This window comes from Thalassophryne amazonica, chromosome 19, assembly GCF_902500255.1.
Source record: "Thalassophryne amazonica chromosome 19, fThaAma1.1, whole genome shotgun sequence".
NCBI lineage: Eukaryota > Metazoa > Chordata > Actinopteri > Batrachoidiformes > Batrachoididae > Thalassophryne > Thalassophryne amazonica.
Window position 1 is genome coordinate 24,860,971 of NC_047121.1, and position 25,995 is coordinate 24,886,965.

The following is a 25,995-nucleotide window of genomic DNA, read 5'->3' on the forward strand; positions in this document are numbered from 1 at the left end:
CCATTTATGAATCCATGAATTAGACTCAGAACATTTCTCATCACAGATATGTCCATGAGAACATGCTGCACAGGTGTAAAACCAGACAGACACACCCACTGCGCTGTACCTGTTGTCTGTGATCGTCTTCTCCTTGTGTTTTACAACGGATTAATTCAGATGGATCTTGGCCAAGTTCATGGCTGCTATGTCTGTTAGAGTAATGATGCTGTCCTACACAGCGACACACACACACACACACACACACACACACACACACACACACACACACACACACACACACACACACACACACACACACACACACACACACACACACACACACACACACACAAGTGTCCCACAATGCATCACTGTGAACATTAAGTGATGATGGAACACAAGCAAACAGGGATTTGCAACAGACACATGCAGACTAAGTGTGAGCGTTGAGGGGGAGACGGGTGATGATGGTGGATGGAGCGGGGGTGGTGGGGGGGCTAGAAGAGCCCTCTCTTCATTTCTAGGTGATTCACGTTTGAAGTGGGCTTGCAAAATTGCTTTATGGAAAGTGGCGAGCAACTCGGCGGGAACATTAGGTGGGAAGCAGTGGGGAGGCCGGCGTTTCATTAGGGAGCTCTACTCCGCTTTTATTACCTGGATTTGGAGTTTTATGATTATCATTATTTGTGATAGAATTATTATCCGCATATATCTACTAGTCAGCTGTTTGGTTGGGGACTTGGGGACGTGACGCTGTGTACACTGCGTGTGCGACTGAAGAGAGGTTAGGGCGGCGATCTCTACAAAGCCGTCCTTTATGCTTTGTTTGTGCGCAGTCACAATGTCAGCTTGGGCGTTGGCCTCTGTGGTTCTGTGGCGAACGTATCACAGGAGTCTGAGGAGAAAAGGCTGCGGCTGGCGTTGGTCAGACAGCGCTGGGTGATTTCTGACTGAAGCCTTACCTGTGTTTCCACCAGAAATTCATCCTGTGGATCACAAAACACAAAAACACAGGTATCACACTCTTCATCACAACCACAACCACCATGTCTCATTAATAAACTGGTGGAACACGTTTGAGCCAGTTTAGAGTTCAGTTACTGATCAGTGGATTGGGCTATATATATATATATATATATATATATATATATATATATATATATATATATATATATATATATATATATATATATATATATATATATATATATATATATATATATATATATATATATATATATATATATATAGTGCTGCCACTTTGAAAAAGTAATCCAATTACTGATTACTCCTTGAAAAAGTAACTTAGTTACTTTACTGATTACTCAATTGTAAAAGTAACTAAGTTAGATTACTAGTTACCTCAACATGACAATGATACCTGTTTTGCCAAAACTCACTTTATAGTCACCCTTTCTTGACTTCAATGAAAATAAATACTTGTTTTATAAAAAGTAAAATAAAGACCTCTTTCTTGACCTCATATTTAACTGTTGACAGCACTGTAACAGTAAAACTTGCAATTTGTAACCTACATTGTTTATAAATGTAACTATTAAATTCGTTCTAATATTTTTCTAACATTTAAATTCTCTCTAAGCATTTTACTTGTCGAAATTATTATTATAATAAATAGTATTAGTAGTTGTAGTAAAGAAGGCTTCAAAACTGGACCTTTAATCTAGGGGTGTTGTGGGGGGCACATCCTTGCCCCACGCCTCCATTCCATCTGGATTTGCCCCTGCTTTGGCGTTTGAGCACAAAGAATGGATAACATTTATTTATGCAGAAAACATGACCAGATTTACAGGTAAGAAAGTTTTTTTGCATTTTCACATCATGTGGTCCTCAAAAAGAGAGTTTAGGTGCATTTGAGTGGAAAATAGTGTTAGTTGTTGACGCGTCGTGGAGGATCAGCTGTTTTTAATGAGCACATTCGGAACGGCTCAGCTCAGAATTCTAAATAAAGGAGGAAAAAAAGCATAAAAATGTCTTTGTAGAGCTCAGTGCAGGTGTGCTGTTGTCACCGCGCTTTAAGAGGTGAGGACGAGTCGTAGCTGCTGCAGAAAACCCCGGATGAAAAGCTCACAGCTCACTTAAAGTGGCAGTTCAGTCGAACCCCGACCTCCTACCCACAGACCAAGTTTAATGCTGCTATCGACCCACAATGCAAAAATAATAGTAACGCACAGTGACTTGGAGAAGTAACTTTAATCTGATTACTGATTTGGAAAGATTAACGCGTTAGATTACTCGTTACTAAAAAAGTGGGCAGATTAGAGTAACGCGTTACAGAGTCCTATTTAAAATTTTTAACTGTTTAATGTGCAATTATAACATAGTTTGAGAAGGAAAGAGCAATCTTTTCATGTCTAACTCACGTGAACAAAGTGCAGGGCTGTCGCGCAAGCACAGGCTAAACACATGAGTGCAGTTTAAATGCACCTCTAATATTGGGCTACTGAATAGGATTTAAACCAAATGAACTAAATGTAAGTATGCAAGTGACCCCTGTGCTAGAAGAATACAAAATATATATTTAAAGAAGAGCAGGGGTCTTGACATGAAGGTACTTTAAATAGATTGACATGATTTGTTAATATTGTAGGCTTTAATGGTACATATGTGTGGGTTTATTAAAGGTATTTATGAAAATATCATTGCTAAGCAGAATATCAAAAACAGAAACTTCTGTATTCTCGAGATCGATAGATTTATTGAATGATCAATGTAATTTATAGCAACAGTAAATAATTTGTTTATGTTGCCAACATTAATGAGTGAAGCTCCTCACCATCTCACTATGTCATTTAGGTCCTTCAGACTTTTTCACTAAAATGGCTTTGGGGAGCATTAGCACGGTTAAACACTTCAGCTACTGAGGGGACTCCCTGAGTTGTTGGTGGGGCTGTGTGAGGGAAAACTGTAAACTTGGAATGGGGCGAGAAGCGGGCTAATTGTACACTTTGATTGTGCACAAAGTGTGGCGTTTTCCCTAAGGGTGAGCCCGTCTATGTCATAATCATAATCAAGGACAAAGAGGGGCTCACCCCCACCAGGGCGCATGTCAGCCTGGATGCCCCGTGCCCTTCCCTGGATGAATTTAATTCATTCAGGAACACCTTAAGAGAAAATCCACACGTTGTGTCCGATCTCAGTGCGTCATAATTATGAGATCTTTTCTCGTAATTACGAGATAAGGTGTCTATTTTTTTCCAGTGAATGCAATGCACTTGCGTATGGTAGCCTGCTATTTTTTATTTTTTTTGGTTGGCGGATGACTGACAGGCTTGTCTGTCCAGGGCGGCCCCACCTGACTCCGAGGGTGGCATGGCACCCTAAGGCCCGCCCATGATGCCGGGTATGTATACAATGAACAACCCCTGTGTGTCGTCACCCACAGGTTTTCTACGGAGACTCGGAAGAGCTGTTTTGAGGTCCAAAAATTACTGGGTGTCGACATCTTGGCAGTGCTTACTCACTTACTTAGCCCATAAACGGCTAATGAGGTGGAGTGTAGTCATGACCCTGCATGACCTGGGTGGAACAAATGAAGCCCAAACACTCCCCCATCTTACAGCTGCCAAACAAGCTAAGCCTAACAGACTAACCACAATTCAGGTTTTCATAACGGCTTGCTTGGATGTAGTTATTTTCTCAGTGGGTTAACTAGACCAAATGTCATCATGTTGTTAGTTTGTGCAAACAAGTAGCACATTTTTAATGATGCAAATTGAAAACATGCTTAATGGAAAGACAAATATAGTTGAACTAACCTACTCAAATAGCACACAAAACGTTTTTAAGGTCACCTGCGGTGGATTTGCAGACAAAAGTCAGCAATCAGGATCAGAGATCAAAGATGAAGAATCTGGATTAAAGGTCAACAATGTGAATGCAACATCAAGATCAAAGATAAAGAATCTCCATTAAAAGTCAGCATATGGCTTTAAGAATGGGCTCAAAGATGTAAAATATGGATTAACAGCATTGGGATGTGAGAACAAGATCAAAGATAAAGAATCTCCATTAAAAGTCAGCATCTGGATTTAGGAATGGGCTCAAAGATGTAAAATATGGATTAACAGCATTGGGATGTGAGAACAAGATCAAAGATAAAGAATCTCCATTAAAAGTCAGCATACTGATTTAAGAATGGGCTCAAAGATGAGTAATATGGAATAATAGCATTGGATGTGAGAACAAGATCAAAGATAAAGAATCTCCATTAAAAGTCAACATCTGGATTTAAGAATGGGCTCAAAGATGAGTAATATGGAATAACAGCATTGGATGTGAGAACAAGATCAAAGATAAAGAATCTCCATTAAAAGTCAGCATCTGGGTTTAAGAACAGGCTCAAAGATGAGTAATTTGGATTAACAGCATTGGATGTGAGAACAAGATCAAAGATAAAGAATCTCCATTGAAAGTCAGCATCTGGATTTAAGAATGGGCTCAAAGATGAGTAATATGGAATAACAGCATTGGATGTGAGAACAAGATCAAAGATAAAGAATCTCCATTAAAAGTCAACATCTGGATTTAAGAATGGGCTCAAAGATGAGTAATATGGATTAACAGTTAGCACTGGGATGTGAGAACAAGATCAAAGATATAGATTCTCCATTAAAAGGCAGCATATGGATTTAGGAATGGGCTCAAAGACGAGTAATATGGATTAACAGTTAAGTTAGCACTGGGATGTGAGAACAAGATCAAAGATAAAGAATCTCCATTAAAAGTCAGCATCTGGATTTAAGAATGGGCTCAAGGATGAGTAATATGGAATAACAGTGAGCACTGGGATGTGAGAACAAGATCAAAGATAAAGAATCTCCATTGAAAGGCAGCATATGGATTTAGGAATGGGCTCAAAGAGGAGTAATATGGATTAACAGTTAGCAATGGGATGTGAGAACAAGATCAAAGATAAAGAATCTCCATTGAAAGGCAGCATATGGATTTAGGAATGGGCTCAAAGAGGAGTAATATGGATTAACAGTTAGCACTGGGATGTGAGAACAAGATCAAAGATATAGATTCTCCATTAAAAGGCAGCATATGGATTTAGGAATGGGCTCAAAGACGAGTAATATGGATTAACAGTTAAGTTAGCACTGGGATGTGAGAACAAGATCAAAGATAAAGAATCTCCATTAAAAGTCAGCATCTGGATTTAAGAATGGGCTCAAGGATGAGTAATATGGAATAACAGTGAGCACTGGGATGTGAGAACAAGATCAAAGATAAAGAATCTCCATTGAAAGGCAGCATATGGATTTAGGAATGGGCTCAAAGAGGAGTAATATGGATTAACAGTTAGCAATGGGATGTGAGAACAAGATCAAAGATAAAGAATCTCCATTAAAAGCCAGCATCTGGATTTAGGAATGGGCTCAAAGATGTAAAATATGGATTAACAGCATTGGGATGTGAGAACAAGATCAAAGATAAAGAATCTCAATTAAAAGTGCAGCATATGGATTTAGGAATGGGCTCAAAGACGAGTAATATGGATTAACAGTTAGCACTGGGATGTGAGAACAAGATCAAAGATAAAGAATCTCCATTAAAAGTGCAGCATATGGATTTAGGAATGGGCTCAAAGACGAGTAATATGGATTAACAGTTAGCACTGGGATGTGAGAACAAGATCGAAGATAAAGAATCTCCATTAAAAGTCAGCATCTGGATTTAAGAATGGGCTCAAAGATGAGTAATATGGATTAACAGTTAGCACTGGGATGTGAGAACATAAAGATAAGCAACCTGGAATCAAGGTCAGCCATCAGGACCTAGACTCTGGATTAAACATGACCAATCAGGATGTAAGCATGTTTGAGATCAAAAGAATCACACTCATACAATGAAAAATTAAAGAGGTAAAAGGAAAATGTCAGAGATGTGAATGGGACTGCTGGACGTTGGTGGAGGTAAGCATTCTCTGAGGGCCTTTCTTCATTTTATATTTTACTGAGTGAATAAAGTAAAAACAGATCCGACGTGCTGCACACCTCTCTGAGCAGGAGTCCACACAACTGCTGCAGAAAACATCTTTGAATCAGTTCTGACAATCACGATGACGCTGTTTCATGCAGATCTGGTTGAACATCACGCTCAAGTTGGCGAAGAAAAAAAACATCTGTCAAAGAATGTTCAATTCATGACGTGAATCTTAAACATTTTTTTAAATGGGCATAACAGAACAGGACAAATTAAAGAAACTGGATGAAAATCATGACCTTGAAGTCTTGCCAAATTTCCACATCAGTGAGAATATGAGCAATCACATAAACACATGATGACTGTACACTCTAAAAATGAACTGATGTATTTTTTATGTTATTTCAACTTAGTTATTTCAACTTTCAAATGCCACAAGACTTCTCTAGTTAAGTTGAAATAACTTTAGTAAAGTTGAAATAACTTAAAAAAATCTATGCAAACTGTTACATCACTTTTTCTTGTTGAGACAGCGGTTTATATTTTAGAGTGTATGCTGCTCAACATATAGTCCCAAATATCACAAAGCACACCAAAATGAACAATTCAGGCTAATTTTGAAAGTTGAAAATATGCTTTGCAGTTAATATGACAAGAGACAACTACGAGGACAGGACTTGTGATGAGTAGAGCTCAAGAAGGCACGCCGACCTGCCATCTCTGCCATCACACTCTAAAAAATGATCCACTGTCAACGAGAAAAGTGATGTTAACAATTTGCTTACATCTTTTTAAGTTATTTCAACTTAAGCAAAGTTATTTTAGCTTAAGTAGAGAAGTCTTATTGGATTAACTCAGTTGAAAGTTGAAATAACTTTAAAAAATCTAGGCAAATCACGACATCACTTTTTCTCATTGAGACGGCAGTTCCTTTTTTAGAGTGCAGATGGATCGATGATTCTGAATTAAGCAAGTATTCTAACAGTGACATAAATTTGAAGGGAAAATTAATGAGACAAGCTCCAGTCTACCGTGCGCTAAGATGCAATACCTTAGCCCCCCCCCCTTGGTTAATGCGCACACGAAGCAGGAATTTTATGCAAAACGTGTGGAATCATATCTGCCTCTAACGCCTCGTACACCTGTTGCTATAACTATTTGCACACACCAGCAGGTGAAAGAGAAAGTGTGCACTGTGCGAACCCATCACACCGTCTTGCGGCAGGTACCAGCCAAATTCCAGGTGACACGCACGAACACCTAACACCGCTCGCATGGCACTTAGAAAATGTGTGGCCAGTCGCACTCTTGGCATGACAAGAAATTGCAGATGACCACTGTCGTACTGCTGTGAAATTTGTCTAAGTTCCCACTCACTGACACATGGGTGTGTGCGCTCCACTCACAGGAGGCGTGGCTTCCGACAGAAGCAACTGTGAGAATCTGTGGATCTGGACATTTCGGCTGGACAGCACCTACAGTGCTTGGACAGTCATGGACTAACAACTGTCCACTGTGATGCACGTATGTCTGATTGCTGTACTTACGTGGACATAAATAAAACATACGTATATCGCCGTGGTGGCGACAAGCTGCACCAAGCGAGCGCACGCACTGACAGCCCCCCAGGTTGAAACAGACCATCAGATCAGAGCTCACTGCTTCTCATTCATGTCATTTCATGACTGTATGTCTGTGACCATCACCAGAGGAACAGACAGATCATATTTGTATTGCTCGCTTGATAAATGTGGCATTTTATATGGTGTGTGATTTAAATTTTTTTGTAATACTTCCATGTCCTTCCTGATATGAGGCAGATTCCGGTAGCTTTCAAAGAACAGTTCCATAGCTCAGTGGTAAAGTTGCTGACTGGTAATTACAGCCTTTGAAAGGCGCAGGTTCGCATCCAGTGGGTGGTATGTCTTTTTTTTTAAAACTTATTCAACATAAGCGGTGCAATGTCGTCCCACAGGTACCGGCCGATTTTATTTTTTAATTATTGCACATAAGCGGCGCGATGTGGTTCACCTTGCACAGTTCCCGCTCGAAATACACCGTCGTATGCACGAGCTTTCGCACCGGGATCATGCATGCCTGCCGTCTGCGCGATGTTTCATGGTGCGCAAATTCGAACTGGTTCACGCTGTTTTCACGTATTTGTCCAAATGTCATCCAAACTTCCCACCTTGTGTGAAGGGGCCTTTATTGATTACCAATTTGTTACATTACAATATTACTGTGTCTAAATTATGTTTCACGCTTCTATATTAATTTTAAGATAGTTTCACCAAAATAACTGCAGAAGTAGAACTTGCATTCTAAAATGCAAAAACTGACTTTGAAACAATATTAGGCCTATGTGCCAAAATATATAACAAAACAAACAAAAACCTTTTTGCATACATAGAATCTGTAGACAGCCAGCAAGATGGAAATCATCTGAAAATGCAGACACTGAATTTCAAGCATTATTTATTATTAAAGTGAGAACATGTAATTAAAATCAAAATCAAATCAAAAATCAAATCAGATTTATTAATTTGTACAGTGCCAACTCACAACAAGGTTGCCTCAAGGCGCTTCACACAACACAACTCGGATACAAGGAGTTTAATGCTGTTGTCCGTGTGGAGCATGATCAGAGCGTCTCAAATGCATTTCTCCTGTTGCGACTGTCCCCATAATGCACTGGGCAGCAGAGCATGTCCACACTAAAACCTTCAAAATTACTGCAGCACTTTAAAACTAAAACATATAGCTGATATTTTCACATTATAAATCTTCAGAAGTGACATTAATTTAAATAACATGTTCGAAATTAGTTTGGTTAAGATTGTAACCATAAGTTAAAACTGTATGCCACTGGATGACTTGGGTGATATTGCCGGTGAATTAGTATGGTGTCAGGAGCAATGATCTTGTGGTCAGTTTTCTTCTGACTGCAGAGGATAGAGCGGTTTCTTCCTAAACCAGCTCTTCTCTGTTTACAGAGAACTGAGCTGTTTATCTGCAACAAAACATGTAAGTGCTAAAATCTTTATCACATTTAACAAAGGTTTTGATCTGTTAAAGCTTTATTTACTTAACCTGCAAAAATGTTAGTGATTTAAAAATTATCGGACCAAAATTGATAGGACGATAATTGGACGATAACATTATCTTCAGTAATTAGCGGTTAGCAGTTTCGAGGCACTGTGCCCACCGATGGTTGATCCCAGCAGCAGCAAACACTGGCTGCTAGCACCACCTCGCAGAAGAAAGCAAGCATACGTCACCTTTTTTAGTGAATCAAATTTAACTGATGAAACATAACTTTTTCGGGCTGATTTTTAGTGGATTTGATCGGAGTTGGGATCTATTCATCAACAGGGTGCACAGAGGATTTATTTCTATGGCTTTTGAGAAAATCAGTGCAGAAATACTGCACTCCACAGCCCGACACAAGGCTGTTTTTGGGTTAAAAGTGTGTTGTAATGTGCATTACTGAAATACGTAACAAGTATAATTTTCTGTGTAACAGCAAAAAGTCATAGAATCGTACTGTAATTACATTAATTTTGTAATGCGTTACTTTCAACACTGTTGTTAGAGACGCCCACTATCAAGATAATCCTCAGTGGCAGCTCAAATAAATACAGCAGTTTTCATGGCGATGTGATTGTTGTCTTTTGCTGCCTCAGTAACTTATAAAACAAGCAGCTCATTTAAACTCTCTGCTCTTTTTCACTGACTGCTTTTCCTACGTTTCCCAGAGTTTCTGTCACTATGTGTGACAGAATGTATGCGTAGCTGTTTGGGCTGTTTGTGTTTTGCAGTTATACAAAAATAAAAAGTGCATCATTAACAGCTGTTTTATGACAGCATTACAGCAGTGATTTGTACAGGTTTGAGAGCTGCCGCACGGCTGTGCCAAAAACTAATGTACAGTAAATACAAAGAAAGGGGTGGAGAGGTGACAGACTGAGGAAAAGGAGGAAAAAAGAAATAAACGAAAGGATGCAGAATAAAGTAGAAAGTGGAAGAGCGCCAGAATCACTGATGCACTTTCCCGCCTCATAAATTATCACCGTGACGACGGGTGTGATGCTGTCAGGAGAGACTAGTGTTGTAAAAACCAGGGGCAACAGCAGGTCTGGATGGCCGCTCCAAACTCACGCTTGGCATCTCCCTTTATCTTTTTAAACACATTTACATAAAGATGTCACAGTTTTCACTATTGTCAAATATATATAAAAATAAAAATAAAAAAATCCTAAACTCTTTTTGTGGTGTTCTGAGATCCACTCTAAGTGTGGATGGAACAGCAGTAGAGAAGGAAAGTGGAAGAGGTTTGTTAAGTTGTGCTGCTGTGACTTTAGGTTTATTTCATGTTACATTCAAAACACAGCTATGATAAGTTACAACACATTGTAAACACAAATCTTCCAAATAATTAAGTAAACTTAATGTTAAAAATAAAATTCTACTGACAAATATTTTGAATTACTGTGACTTTTTCCATTCTTTTCTGAGTTTATTAAAGTGACCATTTTTGATTAATCTGAACTTTCGTTAGGGCCCCTTCACACGGAGTTTGGACGAAGTGCACACTTAGTGCGCATGAAGCAGGAATCGTGTGCAAACCGTGTGAAATCGTCCCTGCCTCTAACACCTCGTACACCTGCTGCTACAACTATTTGCACACACCAGCGGCTGAATGACAGAGTGTGTGCTGTGCAAACCCATCGATCTCTCTCGCGGCAGGTGCCCGGCCAAATTCCAGGTGACATGTATGAACATCTAACACTGCTCGTTTGGCACTTAGAAAATGTGTGGCCAGTCGCACTCTTGGCACGATAACAGACTGCAGACAACCACTGTCGAACTCGCAGTTCCCCACGAGTGTGGCTTTGGTGTGTGCGCTGAAAACTGACAGGAGGTGTGGCTATGACAGATGCAGTTGTGGTGATCTGTCATTCTGGACATTCCAGCTGGACAACACCTACTGTGTTTGGACAGACATGGACTAACAACTGTCCACAGTGAGGTGCGTGTGTCTGATGCTGTATTTATGTGGACTAAATAAAACATATATGGCCATGGTGGCGACAAACTGCAGTGAGTGCACGTGCATGGAATGGACACAGCCTGCCAGGTTGAAACGAGCCGTCACATCAGAACACGCAGTGGGTGATCTGACCATCACGTCACCCATGTGAGCTCTGTTCCACAAGACACGCATGTTGGGCAGAACACGTGCGCGGCCGAGTGGACGCACCGGACCAGTAGATGTGGACACGATCAGAGCCCACTGCTTCTCATTCATGTCATTTCATGACTGTATGTCTGTGACCATGGGTCATCTACAGATAAACAGACAGATCATATTTGTATTGCTCGCTTGATAAATGTGGTGTTTTTATATGGTGTGTGATTTAATTTATTTATTTTTTTGTAATACTTTCATGTCCTCCCTTATATGAGGTAGATTCCCACAGCTTTCAAAGAACAGCTCTGTAGCTTAGTGGTAAAGTTGCTGACTGGTAATCAGAGCTTTTGGAAGGCGCGGGTTCATGTCCAGTGGGTGGTACGTGTTATGTATATCTTTTCCTGCTCGAAACACAGTCATGTGCACAAGCTCCCGCACCAGGATCGTGCTCTCCTGCCCGTCGGCGTGATGTTTCGTGGTGCGCAAAATCGAACTTTCACGCTGTTTCACCGTATTTGTCCAAACGTTGTCCCAACTTTGCATTATTTGTGAAGGGCCTTTAAGTAAGCGCTGCTTAAAAGTGCAATTTCATTTAATCCCTTTCTACTGTGTAAATTAGGGCTTCTGAAATGAGTTAGAGCAGTATAGTGTATGTGGTGATCAGTGTTGCCAAAGTAACTTTGAAAGTTGCTTTATTAGTTACTTTATACAGTTACATTTTACAGTTATTTTATACAGTATACAGTTATTTTATACAAGTTGTCTGCAGCATAAGCAGCTGCAGACAACTTGCTAGCAGCTTCTGAATGTAACTAATAAAGTAACTAATCTTCTAACTTGGTTATGTTTAAGCTTGAGTTGTCTGAAAAGTATCTAGTAGTTACTTTGTAGATTAGTTACTTTGCTGATTTCTTAATCTTAAGAGTAACCGATTTAGATACTAGTTACCTTATTAGTTACATTACTTATTAGTTGCAAGTTGTCAGCAGCTTCTACAACCCCAATTCCAGTGAAGTTGGGACGTTGTGTGAAATGTCTATAAAAACAGAATTCAATGATTTGCAAATCCTCTTCAACCTATATTCAATTGAATACTCCACAAAGATAAGATATTTAATGTTCAAACTGATAAACTTTATTGTTTTTGTGCAAATATTTGCTCATTTTGAAATGGATGCCTGCAACAAGTTTCAAAAAAGCTGGGACAGTGGTATATTTACCACTTTGTTACATCACCTTTCCTTCTAACAACACTCAATAAGCATTTGGCAACTGAGGGCACTAAGTGTTGAAGCTTTGTAGGTGGAATTCTTTCCCATTCTTGCTTGATGCGCGACTTCAGGCCAGGGTCTCTGTTGTCATATTTTGTGCTTCATAATGTGCCACACATTTTCAATGGGCAACAGGTCTGGACTGCAGGCAGGCCAGTCTAGTACCTGCACTTTGTTACTACGAAGCCATGCTGTTGTAACACGTGCAGAATGTGGCTTGGCATTGTCTTGCTGAAATAAGCAGGACTTCCCTGAAAAAGACGTTGCTTGGATGGCAGCATGTTATGCTCCAAAACCTGGATGTACCTTTCAGCATTGATGGTGCCATCACAGATGTGTACTTTGCCCATGCCATGGACACTAACACACACCCCATACCATCACAGATGCTGGCTTTGAACTTTGTGCTGATAACAATCTGGATGGTCTTTTTCCTCTTTTGTCCAGGGACATGACATCTATAATTTCCAAAAACAATATGAAATGTGGACTCATCAGACCACAGCACACTTTTCCACTTTGCATCTGCCCATTTCAAATGAGCTTGGACCCAGATAAGCATTTCTAGATGTTGTTGATGTATAGCTTTCACTTTACATGGTAGAGTTTTAACTTGCACTTGTAGATGTAGCGACGAACTGGTTAACTGGCAATGTTTTCTGAAGTGTTCCTGAGCCCACGTGGTAAGATCCTTTACACAATGATGTCGGTTTTTAATGCAGTGTCGCCTGAGGGATCAAAGGTTACGGGCATTCAATGTTGGTTTTCGGCCTTGCTGCTTACGTGTAGAAAGTTTTCCAGATTCTCTGAATCTTCTGATTATATTATGGACTGTAAACTATGGAATCCCTAAATTTCTTGCAATTGAACATTGAGGAAAAAACTGTTCTTAAACTGTTGGACGATTTTTTTCATGCAGTTGTTCAGAAAGTGGTGATCCTCACCCCCATCTTTGTTTGTGAATGCCTGAGCCTTTTGGGGATGCTCCTTTTATACCCAATCAGGACACTCACCTGTTTCCAATTAACCTGTTCACCTGTGGAATGTTCCAAACAGGTGTTCTTTGAGCATTCATCACCTTTTCCCAGTCTTTTCATAATTTTTCACAAGTGAAAGTGTTTGACTTAATTTGAATTATACCGACTACAAAGAAAGTTCATGGGCCAGTGCGGCGGCTCAATGGTTCCTGCAATTGATTCCAAAGCAAAGCAACCAAATAGTTACCATGTGATCGCTCGTTGTTATTCACACTCCCATCCAGTACATGGCAGTGTTCTATATTTTGACCATCTAATGGATGGTCACATGGTCGCTTTTTTCAGAATCATACACTTAATAAACATAATTTTTACTTTTGCAAATGCCTTTTTTTACAAGTTAAAAAATAATGTATTTACAAATACACATTTATTTGTAAAAACCAACACACACATTACAGTAACTTATGTGTTGTTTTTTTCAAATAAATAAACCAACCAACCAGTGATCAGAGGAGGCTCATTTTCACATATTGCCTTTTGGCATCTGTTTCTGTTAATGCTCAAACCTTCAGAATTAGCCCATTACTTTAAAACTAAAACATATGTTTGATATTTTCACTTTGTAAAAATGACAGCGTTGACCTTAATTTCGATGAACTGTGCAGAATTAGTTTAGTTTATAAATCAAAACCATAAGTGAAAACTGCTTTGCATTTGATGTCACCTGCCACGTGTCTGGGGCACTGTATGTTGAATGGAAATTGCTTTTTTTTTTTCTCTTTGTAGCAGTTAGATAGCCTGCTTCCTTCTGCTGGGGTGGAGTTGAGCTCAGCATTTCACAGCTGCTGCAAAACATGTAACAGACAGGAACTAATGTATAATTTTAAGGTTTGCAAATGTTTTTAACCATTGGCTTCTTAACTATGCCAGCAAAAAAACATTAGTGCAGTGAAAATTAGCAGAGCTAAATTTAGTGGAAGCTGATTAGTCCACTGGTGGTTTTTGAAGTTAGCTGAAAAGCTAAACAAACAAAAAAGTTATCTTTGCTAATTAGCGGTTAGTGGATTAGCGGAACTGTGCCCACCACTAGAGGTGGGCAGATCGATCCTAATATTGCTAATATCGATACCAACACTGGTATTGATATTGAACAAACCTCGTGTAAAAAGATCGATACTCAAGCTTTTTTTTCTCTCCCGCACGCACTGACCGCTGCACACGCAGATTCATCAAAGTCTACTCTCTGTCTGTAAGAGGAGTGCTGCGCTGTGTCACACAACACGGAGCAGCGCACCCTTCCCCCTCTGGTCTTTTGTTGTTGCGCCGTCACGTGGCTCAGCGGCACCAGCCAACAGCCATGCAGGTAGGCTCAGCCTGGCCCGCAAACTGTTTACAGTATTTGTTGTGGTGTGTTAATTTTGTTGTATTGTGGTTTGTCAGCCCTCTACCTCAGGAGATTTTAAGTTTATGTTGAGTGATATTTTTTTAAACAAAAATGTTGATTGTGATAGTAAAGTATTTTGTTGTCATGTACAATGTTTGGTGAAATTCTATCCTAGGTCTTTGGATCTATGAAGCTGAAATATGAAAAAAGTATCGGTATCAGTATCGATATCGGCGATACTGGGCCTGTATTTACTTGGCATCGGATCAATACCAAAATTCCCGGTATCGCCCACCTCTAACCCACCACTGCACAATCTTGACCAACAATGTGACACGTGTCACTGTTGTCTCTTTCTGGAAATACAGTATGCAAACACTTCATAAGATAATAAGGTCAATCACTTCAACAGTTTTTGATAGACGAGTGCTGTAAACAGTCACTGATAATAATTCTCTGCATCCTCTTCCTCTGTCATTGGCTGTAACGCACCTTTCTAGCATCACAGAGCGGGCAAATTTACTTTGCAAAAACAACTTTCCCCGCTTACCAGGACTCTCCCTCATGTCTTTTCCCCTCCCTTCCTGCCTCCTCATCACCTCCCTTCTCTCCCTCCTCCCGTCGGTGGTCTGCAGCAGAGCAGTTAATAAAGAGATTGATTATCGCGCTTGTCAGGAAGTGACAGTTGGACAGGCTGCTCTGCGTGAATGACAGAGGGCATGCTCACCACGCAGCAGCCCGCCTGACACACACACACAGACACACACACCACTTGCCAACACCGGGGGTAGGTGAGGCGGTGTTGGAGAAGGAGGATGAGGAGATGGGGGGGGGCCTGATGGGTGAGAGGGCGAGCATGTGGAGAACAGCAATGCAACCTTCTGCTGGTCGGAGGTGTATGTGTGTGTGTGTGCTGGTGATGGGGGGGAGGGTCAGAGTTCACAACAGCCACTGCCGTCTGGAGAAAGAACGCTGCCTAGTGACACCACTTGAGCCAGAGAGGTCAAAGAAGGTTCTGAAACACATGGCTTCATTACTGTGATCACACAGCACGCATGTGAGTGATTTCTCAATCCACAATAACATAGTTGCCACAAAGCCCAAAATCAATGATTGAGTCTGTGTGTCTGCCTGTCTGTCTAATGGGACGGTCACACTTGCGTTTTGAACGTGAAACAGAGAATTTCAATGCATTCTGAAGTAATCTGATTCTTTGCATTTGGCAGACTGGTGTGGATTTGCTTCATGATGTAAAATATTGCTTCAACTTCAACTTGCGCATGCACACAAACCGACGGTCTTTGATCTCAATGGCCTTTGAGTCAATGGAAGTAAGCCACATCTGGGTTACGGTTGAACAGTTTTCATGTGTGTGCTCTACCCACTTAAGTGGTGATGTTACCCTGTCCTGTGAATTCAACACATGAGCTAAATATATGACCGTAGTGACAGCTGAGGAGTAACTTTGTGTATTCTCACAATATTTTTCTCTGGTGCACCAGAATGAGTGAAGGGTTTAAAGTATTGGAGTCAAATAGGATTTGTCTGCTTTCGTCGATGCTGATAGGAATATTCAGGGTGGGGGGCAGCGTGTCCTAGGAAAGTGGAGCAAGCAACCCAGTCCAGTCGAAGATTCAAGCTTCTCTACTAAGGAAACCATCTGGACAAACTGAGAGCCTTCACAGAAACATTGTCCCCTGTTTACAATAGGGTACTCAGGTCAAACCAGTTTCAGTCTTTTGTTCATGGTAATGAGTCATTCACATCATCAGGAGACTCGTCAGGAGAGCCGTCAGGAGAGGCGTCAGTCCCATCGTTAGGAGTGACAGCTACCCTGTCAGTAGGAGGGTGCTAACTGGAGCACAATAGGTGCTAATTAAAGCAATTGTTTAGTCACTAGCTGGTTAGGTTTAAAACTCCAGCTTTTGTGGCTTCTGTTTGTTCTTCTCTACAAGGGTCAAGAGAGAAGTCAGACTACCAGAGCAAGAATTTTAGCTGGGGAAGCTTCTGCGATTTGAAGCGAAACGTCCTCATGTCAAGCAACCCAGTCCAGCCGAAGATTCAAGCTTCTCTACTAGGAAAGTGGATATAAACTGTGGATTAAAAAGCTTCATTCAGTTTTCTGTCCTGCTGCACACATAAGTCACCTGTTAATTACTTCTTCATAACTGTCACAGAAATGCGTGTGTGTGTGTGTGTTCACACCACTTTCCACCAAACCTGTTGAGTGCATGTCAGCTGACCCCAGAATTGCCCTTGTGTTTTGGCAAAAGTCAAGGACATTGGATGTCAAAGGTTTGTGTTCGTTCAATTACTCCTCCCAGGTCCTTTCACCACTTTCTAACAAACCTGACAGGATATGTTTTGGCCAAGGTCAAGATCATTGGTCTCAAAGGTCAAAATGCATGTTTTTCACTCCAATCTGCATCAAACTTTAAGTTCCAAAATTGCATACGAAGGTCAAATTTGCCAAAGGTTGGAGTCCTTCTGCTAATTTCTTCCAATCATGGTATGCCAGTGAAAGATGGCCCTGAAACTACATTTAAAATTATTATTTTGGCAAAGGTCAAGGTCAGGTTTTTAATCAAACTATGCTGTTCTTCTGAACAATGTCTTGAACGTCCCATTTTCCTCAGGCTTTCAAAGAGAAAAGCATGTTCAACAGGTGCTGGCTTCATCCTTAAATAGGGGACACCTGATTCACACCTGTTTGTTCCACAAAATTGACGAACTCACTGACTGAATGTCACACTACTATTATTGTGAACACCCCCTTTTCTACTTTTTTTTTTTACTAATAACCCAATTTCATAGCCTTAAGAGTGTGCATATCATGAATGCTTGGTCTTGTTGGATTTGTGAGAATCTACTGAATCTACTGGTACCTTGTTTCCCATGTAACAATAAGAAATATACTCAAAACCTGGATTAATCTTTTTAGTCACATAGCACTACTATTATTCTGAACACTACTCTACCATTGTGGAATTTACAAATAACTGTAGTTTAAACACTGAAAACTGTAATACCAAAAACTGTATATACAGTTCAAATTTACAGATGAGAATTTTCACAAATACGGTAAAATACTGATAATAAGGTTTTGCAAAAAGAGGTGTGTGTCTGTTTATACTACATTTTGAGGATATTTAAACACAATGTGAACATTTTGCAGAGATTGTATCTTCTAAATAGACAATAAATTACAATAGGTTTGTACTGTAAAATTTACAAATTTTATGCAAAACTATTTACATATTCACTGTAATTTTTTTTACAAAATTCCTCTGGTAACCACACCTGCCATAAATTTTTATGTAAAAACTATGGAATTTATTTATTTATTTATTTCAGTGCAGAATAAAAGTTGCAGTGACATTTTGGGTCTTCTCTTATTGTCAGAAATGCAACATTCAGGCATTTTCACTCTGGGACAGGCCGGTCCTGCCCACTAAAGAGCAAACTGGGTTTCGATCAAAGAATCAACCTGCGTCAACCGGACCGTCCCTGTCCCTATTTTACCTTTGGTGAACACCAACTAAAGGCTGTCACATACTCTGAGGAGCTCATATGTGTGTGTGTATATGTCACGTCACATGCCCATAAAAATGTAGGTACAGGTCAACAGAGGTCTTAAAGGGGGAAAGAAGGCCATAGCTGACAAATATATGACAGTGGTGCAGCCATAGACATTATAAAGAGTTGACGCTGCATTGGTTGCTGAGGCGCAAGAAATGCGGCCGCCATCTTGGACCGGTCATCGTACTGATTTCATCATAAGGCACAGTAAAGGTTTGATTTTATATTCTTGTTTATTTTTTTATCTTTCTATAATAAAGTTAGTTTGTTCTTTGTTATTTTCTCTGTTCTGTAAAGTGTCTCTTAGCACTGTGTAAAGCACTATATAAATCTAATTCATGATTATTAGTAGTATTATAATAAGGAGCTGCTGAGAGCTCTGTATACAGCCCTCTCAGCTGGAAAACTTTCACATGCAAGTTTTTTTTTTTTTTAACATGTGTAAATATGGTTTGGGGTGGGATGTCATGTTCTTGTGTTAATTTGACAATTTACAGTTACATTACATTTTATTCTCTCTCTGACCTGATATAAACTATATTAACACGCTATGTTATTTATATATATTATTATTTTCTTTGCGATATTGATTACATTGACACTATATATATATATATATATATATATATATATATATATATATATATATATCGAGGTCTGTCCATAAAGTATAGGTCCTTTTTATTTTTTTCAAAAACTATATGGATTTCATTCATATGTTTTTACGTCAGACATGCTTGAACCCTCGTGCGCATGCGTGAGTTTTTCCACGCCTGTCGGTGACGTCATTCGCCTGTGAGCACTCCTTGTGGGAGGAGTCGTCCAGCCCCTCGTCGGAATTCCTTTGTCTGAGAAGTTGCTGAGAGACTGGCGCTTTGTTTGATCAAAATTTTTTCTAAACCTGTGAGACACATCGAAGTGGACATGGTTCGAAAAATTAAGCTGGTTTTCAGTGAAAATTTTAACGGCTGATGAGAGATTTTGAGGTGACACTGTCGCTTTAAGGACTTCCCACAGTGCGAGACGTCGCACAGCGCTCTCAGGCGGCGTCATCAGCCTGTTTCAAGCTGAAAACCTCCACATTTCAGGCTCTATTGATCCAGGACGTCGTGAGAGAACAGAGAAGTTTCAGAAGAAGTCGGTTTCAGCATTTTATCCGGATATTCCACTGTTAAAGGAGATTTTTTTAATGAAAGACGTGCGGGTCCGCACGTCGGCTCGCAGCTGCCGCGACGCTCCGCCACAGGAAAAACACCTCTGTTGGAAGCCTTAAGGACAAGTTGGAACATGTCCAGCTGTTAAACAATTTCTCATATACTCACTCCACTGAAAGGCATCAAAAGCCGCCTGGATTTTACAAATGGTTATCAACATGGAGGTGTTTTTCCTGTGCCGCCGCTCCGTGCCGGCTGCGTCCCGACGCGCGGACCCGTCCGCACGTCTTTCATTAAAAAAATCTCCTTTAACAGTGGAATATCCGGATAAAATGCTGAAACCGACTTCTTCTGAAACTTCTCTGTTCTCTCACGGCGTCCTGGATCAATAGAGCCTGAAATGTGGAGGTTTTCAGCTTGAAACAGGCTGATGACGCCGCCTGAGAGCGCTGAGCGACGTCTCGCACTGTGGGAAGTCCTTAAAGCGACAGTGTCACCTCAAAATCTCTCATCAGCCGTTAAAATTTTCACTGAAAACCAGCTTAATTTTTCGAACCATGTCCACTTCGATGTGTCTCACAGGTTTAGAAAAAATTTTGATCAAACAAAGCGCCAGTCTCTCAGCAACTTCTCAGACAAAGGAATTCCGACGAGGGGCTGGACGACTCCTCCCACAAGGAGTGCTCACAGGCGAATGACGTCACCGACAGGCGTGGAAAAACTCACGCATGCGCACGAGGGTTCATGCATGTCTGACGTAAAAACATATGAATGAAATCCATATAGTTTTTGAAAAAATAAAAAGGACCTATACTTTATGGACAGCCCTCGTATATATATATATATATATATATATATATATATATATATATATATATATATATATATATATATATATATATATATATGGAAGTTCTTCCACTTAGAAATCATGGAGGGGTCTGAAATTTTCATCTTAAGTGCACGTCCACTCTGAGATACATAATCTAAAAAAAAAAAAAAAATCCGGAAATCACAATGTATGATTTTGTAATAATTTATTTGTATGTTACTGTTGCAAATAAGTATTTCAACAACTGTGAAAATCAATGTTAATATTTGGTACAGTTGCCTTTGTTTGCAATTACAGAGGTCAAATGTTTCCTGTAGTTATTCACCAGGTTTGCACACACTGCAGCAGGGATTTTGGTCCACTCCTACAGATCTTCTCCAAATCTTTCAGGTTTGGAGTTTCAGCTCCCTCCAAAGATTTTCTTTTGAGTTCAGGTCTGGAGACTGGCCAGGCCACTCCAAGACCTTGAAATGCTTCTTATGGAGCCCCTCCTTAGTTGCCCTGGCTCTGTGTTTGGGGTCATTGTCACGCTGGAAGACCCAACCATGACCCATCTTCAATGCTCTTACTGAGGGAAGGAGGTTGTTTGCCAAAATCTCACAGTGCATGACCCCATCCATCCTCCCTTCAATACGGTGCAGTCGTCCTGTCCCCTTTGCAGAAGAGCACCCCCAGAGTATGATGTTTCCACCCCCATGCTTCACGGTTGGGATGGTTTTCTTGGGGTTGTTCTCATCCTCTAAACATGGTAAGTGGAGTTGATTCCAAAAAGCTCTATTCTGGTCTCATCTGACCACATGACCTTCTCCCATGCCTCCTCTGGATCGTCCAGATGGTCACTGGTGAACTTCAAATGGGCCTGGATATGTGGTGGCTTGAGCAGGGGGACCTTGCTGCCCTGCAGGATTTTAAACTATGACAGCATCATGTGTTACTAATGTAATCTTTGTGATTGTGGACCCAGCTTTCTTCAGGTCATTGACCAGGTCCTCCAGTGTAGTTCTCAGCTTTCTCAGAATCATCCTTACCCCACAAAGTGAGATCTTGCATGGAATCCCAGACCAAGGGAGATTGACAGTCATCTTGTATTTCTTCCACTTTCTAATAAATAATCATAACAGTTGTTGTCTTCTACTAAGCTGCTTGCCTGTTATCCTGTAGTCCATCCCAGCCTTGTGCAGGTCTACAGTTTTGTCCCTGGTGTCCTTAGACAGCTCTTTGGTCTTGGCTATGGTGGACAGGTTGGAGTGTGATTGATTGAGTGTGTGAACAGGTGTCTTTTATACAGGTAACAAGTTCAAACAGGTGCAATTAATACAGGAAAAGAGTGCAGAATAAGAGGGCTTCATAAAGAAAAATTAACAGGTTTGTGTGAGCCAGAATTCTTGCTGGTTGGTAGGGGATCAAATACTTATTTGCAGCAGTAACATACAAATAAATTATTAAAAAAATCATACATTGTGATTTCCGGATTTTTTTTTTTTTTTTTTTTTTTTTTTAAGATTATGTCTCTCACAGTGGACATGCACCTATGATGAAAATTTCAGACTCCTCCATGATTTCTAAGTGGAAGAACTTCCAAAATATATAGAGTATCAATATCATTCATATATAATATAAATGTTATACATCAGAGAAAAGCAAATATACGAATCATATATAATCAATATCATTCGTAATCATATATATATATATATATAATATATATTATTATATATATATTATATATATATATATATATATATATATATATATATATATGACAAAAGTTATATGGCAAAAATTATGGGAATCACCGGCCTCGGAGGAATGTTCATTCAGTTGTTTAATTTTGTAGAAAAAAAGCAGATCACAGACATGACACAAAACTAAAGTCATTTCAAATGGCACACTTTCTGGCTTTAAGAAACACTATAAGAAATCAAGAAAAAAAGATTGTGGCAGTCAGTAACGGTTACTTTTTTAGACCAAGCAGAGGAAAAAAATATGGACTCACTCAATTCTGAGAATAAATTATGGAATCACCCTGTAAATTTTCATCCCCAAAACTAACACCTGCATCAAATCACATCTGCTTGTTAGTCTGCATCTAAAAAGGAGTGATCACACCTTGGAGAGCTGTTGCACCAAGTGGACTGACATGAATCATGGCTCCAACACGAGAGATGTCAGTTGAAACAAAGGAGAGGATTATCAAACTCTTAAAAGAGGGTAAATCATCATGCAATGTTGCAAAAGATGTTGGTTGTTCACAGTCAGCTGTGTCTAAACTCTGGACCAAATACAAACAACATGGGAAGGTTGTTAAAGGCAAACATACTGGTAGACCAAGGAAGACATCAAAGCGTCAAGACCAGAAAAACTTTAAAGCAATATGTCTCAAAAATCGAAAATGCACAACAAAACAAATGAGGAACGAATGGGAGGAAACTGGAGTCAACGTCTGTGACCGAACTGTAAGAAACAGCCTAAAGGAAATGGATTTACATACAGAAAAGCTAAACGAAAGCCATCATTAACACCTAAACAGAAAAAAAACAAGGTTACAATGGGCTAAAGAAAAGCTGTGGATGACTGGATGAAAGTCATATTCAGTGATGAATCTCGAATCTGCATTGGGCAAGGTGATGATGCTGGAACTTTTGTTTGGTGCCGTTCCAATGAGATTTATAAAGATGACTGCCTGAAGACAACATGTAAATTTCCACAGTCATTGATGATATGGGGCTGCATGTCATGTAAAGGCACTGGGGAGATGGCTGTCATTACATCATCAATAAATGCACAAGTTTACGTTGATATTTTGGGACACTTTTCTGATGTTTAAGGATGATGAAATCATTTTTCAGAAGATAATGCATCTTGCCATAGAGCAAAACTGTGAAAACATTCTTGCAAAAAGAGACATAGGGTCAATTTCATGACATAGGTTAATGTCAACGAGCAGATGTGATTGATGCAGGTGTTAGTTTTGGGGATGGAAATTTACAGGGTGATTCCATAATTTATTCCTCAGAATTGAGTGATTCCATATTTTTTTCCTCTGCTTGGTCTAAAAAAGTAACCGTTACTGACTGTCACAATCTTTTTTTCTTGATTTCTTATAGTGTTTCTTAAAGCCAGAAAGTTGCCATTTGAAATGACTTTAGTTTGTGTCATGTCTGTGATCTGCTTTTTTTCTACAAAATTAAACAACTGAATGAACATCATCCGAGGCCGGTGATTCCATAATTTTTGCCAGGGGTTGTAGTAGGAGGGCTGGTACTTATTGGCTTATGTGCTGCCCTGACCTACCGGAAGATTGGCAAGACGGCTGCTGCCAAAACCACGACCCCTCTCTTGTCCATCATGATTAATGAGTTGGGCAAGGCGATGCATTCTCAGACTGCATTAACCCTTGAACTCAGACACAAATTGGATAACATCTCGGAGCAAATGCATGCCTTGCAGGAAACGGTGAAGATTTCATAGGCTGGATAATTTTCATAACTGGGATTTGGTTTGTTCATGTGAAGCTGGAAAAGTATTTTTCACTGATCAACCACAAACATGACAGGTTTATCAGCCTCTCAAGGATAAAATGCCCATTGTTTTTCCTCCAGAATAATTTCTACGGCCTTGGGAAGATTGGCTGCTCTTTATCTCTCCTACTCCAGTAAACAAGGACAGACAGACTCACACATGGACAAAGACTGAAGCATGCTCCACTTTTCCTCTTCCCTCCCCTCCTGCCCGCCATCACACACCTCATCCCGGCCACCGCTCACGCCACCCCTTCCCTCCGGGGGCTGCGCGGCTATAGCTGTGGCAGGTCCCCGTTTCCCCCCAAGCTAGCGGCGGCACGACTTCTGTTGCAGCAGCTACCACACACTCACATCGCCTCAATTTGGGAAATGGACTGTTTCAAGTTTAGTGCACATAAACAATGTCAAATGTATATGTGTTGTCTTAAATCTGTGTGCCATTATCACGGTAAACAAGTAATAATTGTGGCTTAAATTGCTGTATCTGTGGAAATGTGAGTGTGGACGTAATCTCGTTGTTGTTGCACTTGTAATGATAATGACAATAAATTTCATCCATCCATCCATCCATTCCTCCATATATAGCCTAATCATATATTGTCTCTTCAAATTACTAAAATATTTGATTTTACTGCCACTATCTGCTTCTCTATCATATATTAGTGTGTGTAAATATGTATATTAGCATACAGTACTCCACTGCTTGTATTTCTTAATGATTAATGACATGTTCAGTGATTTGGAAATGTTCATGTATTCATCCCCTGGCTTGTTGAAAGAAAACTGGGTGGAAAAGTGATGATTTATTCCTTATTTTTAGAATAAATGTATATACCACCAATAAAAAAATGTATACTTAAAAATAAAACCAGCCATCCAAATATTTAACATTGTGTGTTCCTGTAACGTGACTTATGTTAATTATATTGTTATTAATAAAATTCCCTCTCTTTATTTCTGGTTAAGGTTTTTGACTTTCTTTAAGTGAAAATCAGAGAATGTATTTTTTAGGAATGCTGCTATTAAACTAATAACCAAATGCAGCCTCTGGTTTGAGCAGCACTCTTTCAAGTTCAAAACTTCACCACCATCCAACACTCTGAAGAAAACAAAAGGTTGTGGCTCATAAATGTATTGAATGTGAAGTCCACAGTGGTCAATTGACATTTTGTCCTCTTAAACTGGTGCCAGACGTGCAACAGCACTGGTCAATAGACATGTCAACACTTGTGACAAATATTATCACTGAAAACCTCGTACTATCTTCTAGATCATGCTGATTTTTGAGGAGATGGTGCCCGCCTGCACCACTGTGAGCGTTTAAGGGAACAGAGATCATGATTCTACAATATTCCAACCGTGACCAACTCCAAAACCAACTCCTATTCAACACAGTGCTCAGAGGCAATGCCAGAAAGGTGTGATGAAGAAAGAACAGAGGCCACAATCTTGTTCTGATAGATCAAAACCCAGTGTGGCATTAAAAACACAAACATATCCAACAAAAGTGTCCTCCACCTCATGGCTGTGAATGGTCATCACGGAATGCAGTCTGGCTGTCATCTTACGCAACTCTCAGCTGTGTTCATCTCTCTGGATCCACGCCCACCATGACATCACAAACATCAGTAAATGAGTGGATTCCCCATCATATGGACACTATGAACAGACTGTTGGCTTCATAGCCACATGGGATTATTCTGGCACTTCTCCTGCACAAACCCATCCATACGGTCACCATATCATAAGCTGCTGGTGTAGCATATGCTATGTCAAGAGATGGACGGAGGGGAAGTACATGTTATCCTAAACCATATGAAAAGAAGATTGGATCACTATGAACAGAACATTGGAACACTGGACAAATCCCTATGTACACAATATTGAATCACTGTGGGCAGAACCATATGGACAAAATATTTCATCACTATGGGCAGAACCCGAGGGACAAAACATTGGATCACTATTGGCAGAATCCGATGGACAGAATATTGGATCACTATTGGCAGAACCCGATGGACAAAATATTTGATCACTATTGGCAGAACCCGATGGACAAAATATTGGCTCACTATTGGCAGAACCCGATGGACAGAATATTGGATCACTATTGGCAGAACCCGATGGACAAAATGTTGGATTACTATTGGCA

The 25,995-nt window shown here is 40.0% G+C and overlaps 1 protein-coding gene across 1 annotated transcript in view; it reads right to left on the reverse strand.

Annotated features, from left to right (window-relative positions):
* Positions 1-306: 306 nt before the first annotated feature.
* The window catches only part of si:dkey-288a3.2 (protein phosphatase 1 regulatory subunit 37), a 312,886-nt gene continuing 287,197 nt past the window's right edge, over positions 307-25,995 (reverse strand). Inside the window, exon 11 of the mRNA XM_034194841.1 lies at positions 307-968. Coding sequence (XP_034050732.1) covers positions 819-968 — 150 coding nt within the window. The 3' untranslated portion in view covers positions 307-818. The remainder of the gene's footprint in view (positions 969-25,995) is intronic.